Source organism: Oncorhynchus gorbuscha, linkage group LG01, assembly GCF_021184085.1.
Source record: "Oncorhynchus gorbuscha isolate QuinsamMale2020 ecotype Even-year linkage group LG01, OgorEven_v1.0, whole genome shotgun sequence".
Classification (NCBI taxonomy): Eukaryota; Metazoa; Chordata; class Actinopteri; order Salmoniformes; family Salmonidae; genus Oncorhynchus; species Oncorhynchus gorbuscha.
This window is the reverse complement of record NC_060173.1, coordinates 33,589,380-33,597,755: the sequence shown is the minus strand read 5'-3', so window position 1 is coordinate 33,597,755 and position 8,376 is coordinate 33,589,380. Positions and strand designations below refer to the sequence as shown.

Sequence of the window (8,376 nt, the reverse complement as noted above, 5' to 3'; positions counted from 1 at the left end):
TTTTGAAAAATATAGTTTTAATAAATTATTTGAATATATTTAGTATAGCTTTATCTAAAAAGGATAACTTTAATGTTTTACCATTTTTACTTTTATGAAATTCACTGAGGAGGATGGTTCTTCCCTTTCCTCCTCTGAGGAGACTCCACTGCCCTCGTCCTATACCCTGAACTGTCTAGCCCTGTCTGACAGCAAATCACACATGCAGCAGCCTGTATTGTGTGTCTGCAAGCTTTACTTTCGTTTCCATCAAAGTCCATTGTTTAGTTTAAATTCTGCATTGCCTCTGCTTTTCTCAGACAAGAGTGTATCTTCTTTGGTTACTATGTACTGAACGAAGACAACGCAACAAAACCAAACTATGACGTGTGTGCGCTTGGGCATGTGTGTGTGTGTGCATGCGCATCTGAAGCGAGGGCCGTCCTGTTCAAGGAAGTACTGTATTTACCTAACAAACAAAGGAGGCTAAACGACATGCTAAGCTAGGCCTACATAAAGCGAAGTAGAAAAAAGTCAAATAAAATAATGCTCTGAGACGGATATTAAATTGTCAGTATGTATGAGTTTAAAGATGTTTCAAGTGGCTTGGATATTATTTACTTGCACTACACTACTAACTGTAAGTATTATTTGCGATGTTAAAACTTTGCAGCTGTTCTCTGCAATGTGGCATCAATATCAGAGTGTATAAATACCCAAAATGACAACTACAGAAGAAACGGCACAGATAGGTTTGTTCATGTTGCAATGTTTTTTTCAATTTTTATTTAAAATTTTACATTTTCATGGAAATTATGCGTTCAGCATTGCAGTGTATTTGGGAATGCGTTTTCTTCAGCAGGCCCCCCATGACCCGCCGAAACCAAGCAACGCAGACAACCAGAAGCCAACCAAAAAAAGAAAAGAATGGTTCTTCATCTGGCGGCATTCTAGGGTACATTTCGTTTAAGTAGTCAGGTAAGTAATATAAGCTTTGTGCTTCGGATGAGCTTCATCTAGTCGTCTCAGGTGTCTTCGGGTGTCTGGTGCTTGGGTTCGTCGGTGCGTCAAGGTCGCTGCGGATCAGCTGATCTGCAGCTCCTGGCTCTGCTCACCAGGCCCGACTGACCGGGTCCTGCGAGGTCATGCTGAGAGTCAGTACCTGCTAGGGGACAGACTCCCAACACCCCCTACCAGGACATGGCCAGGGAGCCAGTGACCTGCCCTTGGGAGCAGGCTTTTCATCTCCTTTCCTCCTCCTCCTCCTCTCCTCCTCTTCACTGTGGGACAAGACTTTGTTTTAGTCACAGTCAGTCCACAAGACAACTCTGACCCTACAATGTAGTATGTTTAGAGTTTCATTTAAATTCTATACATCTTAATTGTCCATAAAGGGTTATTCATCACCAACACATGCATGCTGTCGTTGTGAGATCCTTACAAGAAAATACACAGCAAGCAAACAGAGTGGGAACTCCATAGTGACCTGACAGAGGGTCACCAGTCCTGCAACACAAGGAAGGATGCACAAATTGATGTGAGTGACGCAGGCGACAGTGATACATCCTCCTGGTACAGAATTGATGTTTAACAAATGCTCTTACCATGTATCATAGTCTTGTCAAAGTTATCTTTTACTATAGACATTTTAAAAAACAGTAACCTATTCCAGTAACTGTAAATTTACAACAAAACAAACACAATATTTGGGTTTGATGATATTGAAATGTATACAAACGGAATGACAAAGCACATAAAACAAATCAGTCTCTATACAAGCTCTTAAATCTCGATGGAAAGGAAACTCACCCAAATCCTTAAGCGGAGGGCTCCGCAGGATAAAAAGGACAGATCAAACACTGTAACCTCCTTTTATACCTTGAAAAAACCCTCCCCTCCTCCTCATCTGTCATTGCAATTCTGAGAGCCACAGGAAAGCAGCTAACACCCTCAGCCTGCATTGTGTGTGTGGGCGTGATCGGGCTGAGCACAGTGGCTCTGTGCCACACAACGTTTCTTCTTTCCCTTCAGTTTTGTTTTCAGCAGTCTGTCCAAGTTTCGTTTCTCTGCTGCCACTCCTTTTCCCAGATAATGTTTATTTGGTTTCTAGGCTTCTACCCAGCTAGCACATTTGGTTCCTTGGTGGTTGTGGGAACATAAGTTTTGGATTTCCCATTGGTTCTGGGAACATAGCCATAAGTTACGTTCTGAGAACGGAAGTGAAAACTTTGCCTGTTCTGGGAACATTATTTTTTTTTTAGGTTGCAGGGAGTCTTGTGAGGGTCATAGAGCAATCCCCAAATGGTTCGGACACTACAGACGTTTTCGTGAGAAGGCCTATTTTCAGGATGTAGCTCTGCCAGCTTCCACCACAGCTGAGGAATACGCAGCCCATGCAAAATGATATCTCTAGTATAAACAGATGTTTATATTATGCTAATTAGATTTACGCACGGGCACGGACATCAACTGTTTCTTTTCAATAAAATCATTACGAAACCTGTAGGAAACGTTATGCTGAAGAACTGAAATTCCCACAGGAAACTGTTTCTTAACGTTCTATGAACTATTTGAGAACATTCCCAATGTCAAACCAGTTGGAGATCATTACCAAAATGTAACGGATTTTTGTCAAGTTCCTTAAATGTGCTGAGAATGTTCCAAAGCAACTATTCTGCACCATAACCAGAAAGTTGTGGGAAGGTATGCAAACCATAGGACAACCACGCTATCACCAAGCTCTAAGAAACATATCGTTCTCAGAACAAGTACACCTGTTCTTTCTAGAAGGCAATACAATACAAAGCTCCTGACATCAAGCTCTTTTCATACTGTAACTTTCACATCAGCAACCTTCCAATTCAAATTGACATTTTGCTCCAAGCTTTATCTGTGGAAAACACTTAAACGTCCTAAAATTAAGTAGACCTATTCGGCACAGACCTCAGTTCAATGTAATTTCATTGAAAACAACGTTGATTCAACCAGTGTGTGCCCAGGACGTAAGTCAGTTCCTATGGCCATACCCTAAATTGAATGTATTTTTTTGCTGATGCTTATTGACATGAGTAACATGGCCTATTCAAAAAGTATGTATTTGCAGTTACACAAATAAAAGGAAACTGTGAGGATTACTGTAGCATTTGACTAATCCACTTTAACAAATAATGTACTGAAAGACATATAGCATTCTCACAGTCACATTTCATATCGATACTGACTGCTCCCACACAAACACAATGTACCCAACTTCTCCCAACAGAAATAACCTGAGATGACACTGCACATAACACAACTAAATGTTTAACCAAGATAATTACACCCCCCCCCTGCTATGTCATGATCTGTCTGAAAAATCCTCTGAGCACATTTTCCTGAGCAAGTTTTCCACTAGAAACAAAGACAGCTGTTGTGTTATCATTGTCACTGAAAGTACATATCACAAATACAAAAAAAGATTAGTTTATGTACAGTACCACAACTAAAAGAACTAAGGCCTAAGAGATCTGGGCTCTGAGGTTTCCCCTAGATACAGATCTAGGATCAGCTTTCCCTCCCAAATCCTAACCATTAGTGGGGTAGATACAAACCTCACCCAATATTACAACTAGGGGCAACTTCAACCTATACCAAGACGTGGCAGGATGTATTATAGTGTCACACCCCCTCTATACTTCAGGTAAAATCTGTGTCAGGCACTCTGTGGGAGGTCAAGCACATTAGACAAGTCCATTTCATCTCATTCCAGGTTTCCACTCAGCCAGGGTGTAGGTGAACGTGCAGTCACCCTTCAGGTTTCTCTAGTGTTGGCTTTGGAACTATGCCAGAAGGGAGGAGCTGATTCACTTCAGCCGGAGAGACCTGAAATAACCATTTCATCACATTCAAAACACTTTAAATAAGACAATTTAACAGGTGAATTTATTTATACATGTTTTGTAAAACAATTAGTTATCACATCATTCAAAAGTTGTGGCAGCTTTATGCAGTTTCAAGAAGCATCCGTCAGTTGGAATGTATGCACAGCTCCGGGAGATACAGCAGGGTGTGTGGGGGAGGGTCAGATTAAGCACACAACAACAGCCATCAAATATCAGAAGAGTGTGCCCAGCCACAAGCAAGCACTGCTGAGCCAAAGCATGCCACTGAACAATACAACACTAATATTGTCCCGGTTCCAATGCTTAGAAAACACATCCTTCAGCCTTCTTCCCTTTCCTTCATTCCTTCATTCATTGACACCATTATTTAAAGCCAATACTTCAGATATGTAATAACTTCAAAGATGGCCGAGAGGGAAGAAAGCACCTAAGTATTAGAACAGGGCCACAGTCTTGGTTAAGAGGTGCACATTCTCACTAGACTAGACAAAAAAAAAAGTGGTTTCAGCTCATTTGTGGTAGAAGTTCTACTATACACAGATCCTGGATCAGATTAACCATCCTAACCTGAATCATTAGGGGGATGGAAAAGTATCAAACACCTGTTTCAATGTTTAGTGGCAACTTTTACCTACTAATTTCAGCTTCCCACAGCTTACATCATAGCACATAAGGACATGGGTTATTACATAATTGTGGCCCATTTAAGAAAAAAGGGGAAAAAAGACAGTCAAGCATCTCTTTTCTATGCGGCGAGCCCAGAGCAAAGCAACCCTACAAAGAGATGGCGAAAACCAGTAGTACCAGGAGCAAAATGTTTCCAGTGGTTCCATTGTGTTCCATTCACTGGTAGGTGTTCCATTTGGCTCCCAGTGCAGAAAGACTTCCTCAAACATCTGGATATTTATGACATCATTGTCATTTTATTCTTCATCTCATTCTAGAAGCTTCGGTCCCTTACATAGGTGAATACGCATGGGAGTGAAGTCACAGGGGTGAGAGGTATAGGACATGGGTTGTTTCAGTGAAAATGTCCATGAGGTCTAGTGTAGCTGAACAGGTTGTAGTAGAAGTTTCCCTTAACCACAGATCTAGGATCAGATTGCAACACCCTCAATCCTGATACTTAACCATAGGCAGATTTGACCCAGGATCAGTGGTTGGGGGTAACATCAACCCAGCAGAACACTTTAGAGAAGGGGCGTCTCCATGGTGTCTCAGAGCAGCCATTTGCTAAACATGCAACTGAAAGCATCAGTTTATCTACTGCAAGATATGAGGTGGGGGAAAAAGTGAAGATTAGAGTATATAAAGGGATAATGGTCAAAGAAAGCAAAGTAAAAATAGTAGTAAAATAAGATGTTCCTATATGTATTGATTGCCTTGTCCATAAGTCCTGTCCATTCTAGGTGCACAAGTTATTCAAGACCAAACTTGTCTTGATTGAAGGTGTCAGCCTATCTGTGGTTCTCCCTCTCCTTTTCTCGTGTGATGTCCGGTGTTATTGCTTGGACAGCTCGTTGGAAAGCCAGTCCAGTCCTTCATACAGTCCTGTGCCCTGGGTCGCACAGGTCGCCTGCACGTGCCACTGAGAAGTAAGAGAGCAAGAGAGAAAAGGATCAACATTGAGAAAAAGCGTGCCTGCATGTCTATGTCTCACATACTCACCACTCTGCTGCGGAGGCTCTGCAGTCCCAGTTTGTCTGTAAGGTCGCTGACAGCCATAGCATTGGGAAGGTCCTGCTTGTTAGCAAACACCAGCAACACTGCTTCTCTCAACTCATCCTCCTGGAGCTGAGGGGGGGGATTAGATCACTAGTTGAGATAATGAGCTCTTGCTCAGAAAGTCAACACTGTGCTCTGTGATTAAATAATGTATTTCACAATAAGTTTCAGGTTCAATGTCCAGTCAATTATAAATAGACCCAGCCAAGACACTTGGCAAGTCTATAGGCCTTTACGTACCATAACAGTAAATATACCCATCATTAAGTACATACCATACCAACAGTAAATAGACCCATCATTAACTACATAACATCAGTAAATATACCCATCATCAACTACATATGATACAGAGTAAATATACCTACCATTTTAGAGAGCTCCTCTGCAGACTCGGCCACTCTCTCTCTGTCGTTGCTGTCTACTACAAAGATCAGACCCTGAGTGAGAGATGAACACAGTCAGAGCAGGACAGTCAGAGGAGGAGGATGCCCTGAGGCATTACATGAGAGAAGTAAAGGAGTAGGCTGTAGCCTCCCTGGTTCCCTTTTGGTGTGCGCATTTACCTGTGTGTTCTGGAAGTAGTGTCTCCAGAGGGGTCTGATCTTGTCCTGACCACCCACATCCCATACCGTGAAGCAGATGTTCTTATACTCCACCGTCTCCACGTTAAAGCCTGTCACACACACCAAAGATATGCATTAGGTCTAAATGTCAATCCCATGTATTATATATGGACGGAAATATATTATTATATCTATAGACAAGTGCATGAATGTGGTTAGTGGCAGTCCAATATCCTACCCAAGTCAATTATACCTCAATTTAAAGCTAAGTTTCAGTTGAGACTGAAAAACAGCTTCTATCTAAAGGCCATCAGACTTTTAAATCGCCATCACTAGCACAGAGGCTGCTGCCTATATACATAGACTTCAAATCACTGGCCACTAATAAATGGAACACTAGTCACGGATAATGTTTACATATGTTGCATTACTCATCTGTATATACTTTATTCTCTTCTACTGTATATTCATCTATGCCACTGACATTGCTCATCCATATATTTATATATTCTTCATTCCTTTACTTAGATGTCTGTATTGTTGTGAAATTGTTAGATATTACTTGTTAGATAGATCTGCACTGTTGGAGCTAGAAAAAGACAAGCATTTCACTACAACAGCAATAACATCTGCTAAACATGTTTGTGTGACCAATACAGTGATTTGAGACTGGAGGGTGAAAGGTGGGTGTGACTGTGTTTTACCGATAGTTGGAATGGTGGTCACTATTTCTCCCAGCTTCAGTTTGTACAATATAGTAGTTTTCCCTGCAGCATCCAAACCCACTGAGAAAACAAACATTTATTTTTAACATTATATCTCATTCTCACATACAACTGCAAGCAAGAACGTGCATATATATAGTTTTAATGGACACTTTTATTGTAGCTATTAACGGTGTATCTTATCGGTGTCGACAGCTGCATGAAGACACAAAACCCACCAGCAAATGAAGGATAGCTATCATTAGTTAAACAGACGGCTTTACTAACGTGAGCTAGAACTAGCTTGTCACTCACGACGACAGACCAAGAAACACATTTTTTTGTAACTAGCGTTAGCCGGTTAGCTTTCCATTTTTCTATACCCGCGGGCTACCTAGCTAGTTAACATTTTTGAACTTTCTGCTGAGTTTGTTGACACAAATCAACCACCAAAAAGTTAGCTACGTAGCAGCTAGCAACACTTTTTGGATAACTATGAACTAACGTTAGCTACTGTTAGCTAACTGGTCACGGTTACAACACCATTTGGGTCCAACAAATCAACTTGTTTTATATACACAACGTTATATGTTCCATACTCACTAAAGACTCCGTGATGTTCTCCTGTAACGTCAGCGTTCATTTGAAAGCCACAGTTAGCCAGCTAACATCCGACACTTACCCATAAGTATTCTCATCTGTTTCTTGCCGAACAGTCTGGTAAAAACTGACGAGATTAGGAGCCCCATGTTGTGCGTGAATGTCTCAAATTATTACAGAAAGCTTTTCTAAAATCTTGTCGTTCTTGAGAAAATTGGTCTGAATCTTTCTGTTTGTGACTCCCAAGCAAGAATCGTTTCTGTCCTCTGATGCTGCCACGTCCGGGCCAACGTGGAACTCCCGACGTCATCGATTTGACTAAACTTTATTAGCATTTGGGCCAACGTGGTGATGGACAACAGCAATATTAAACTAATGCAGAGACAATTGTCTTGAGCAGACATGATCGTAAGTAAAACGACTCTGCGTGTACAGGTTCGACCGATCCATCACTACCCATTTGTGTCACATAATGTTTTGAGGTAAAAATGTCACTTGTTGTTCACACTGATTATTTGCAGTCACATTGTGTGCCAGCAGATGTCAGATTACAACACGGGTTCGCTGTTATTGCAACGCGAACTAATGATGTCACATTAGATAGATAAGACCCTCTTTGGTCAGTATTTCTCAGCGCACCATATCTTCTGACAGCCATATTGAACTTCACAGGGTATAATTAATTTGTTAATCCTCCTCATCATGCATGCCATTACACTCTGGTGAAGTGTGAGGGATGTCGTGTGTTTGTTTCTGCAATGGGCAGACCAATGACACACTTTATAGAGATTCTAGTGAAACATAAACACGCAAGCACACACACACACACACACACACACAAAACAAACACACACACACACACACACGAGTTCTGTGCAACAGTTGAGCAAAACGTGAGACTTGTGTGTTATCAGGAGTGTG

The 8,376-nt window shown here is 41.4% G+C and overlaps 1 protein-coding gene across 1 annotated transcript; it reads right to left on the bottom strand.

The window, feature by feature from the left end:
- Positions 1–736: 736 nt before the first annotated feature.
- LOC124036346 (ADP-ribosylation factor 4-like) lies at positions 737–7,766 on the bottom strand. The gene is made up of 8 exons (XM_046350804.1): positions 7,538–7,766; positions 6,856–6,936; positions 6,152–6,261; positions 5,954–6,025; positions 5,529–5,654; positions 1,789–5,448; positions 1,421–1,485; positions 737–1,259 (listed from the first exon to the last, which is right to left on the bottom strand). The coding sequence occupies exons 1-6, from the start codon at positions 7,602–7,604 to the stop codon at positions 5,362–5,364; spliced, it is 543 nt and encodes a 180-aa protein (XP_046206760.1). The 5' UTR covers positions 7,605–7,766; the 3' UTR covers positions 737–1,259; positions 1,421–1,485; positions 1,789–5,361.
- Between the last annotated feature and the right edge of the window lie 610 nt (positions 7,767–8,376).

Bases quoted from the DNA above. Each gene is read 5' to 3' on its own strand.
- LOC124036346 (XM_046350804.1), bottom strand. From the start codon at position 7,604: ATGGGGCTCCTAATCTCGTCAGTTTTTACCAGACTGTTCGGCAAGAAA. The intron at 5,655-5,953 runs GTAGGTATATTT...CCCCCCCCTCAG, and splicing joins CAGAGGAGCTCTCTAAAATG to CTCCAGGAGGATGAGTTGAG. The intron at 5,449-5,528 runs GTGAGTATGTGA...CTTACTTCTCAG, and splicing joins AGAGCCTCCGCAGCAGAGTG to TGGCACGTGCAGGCGACCTG.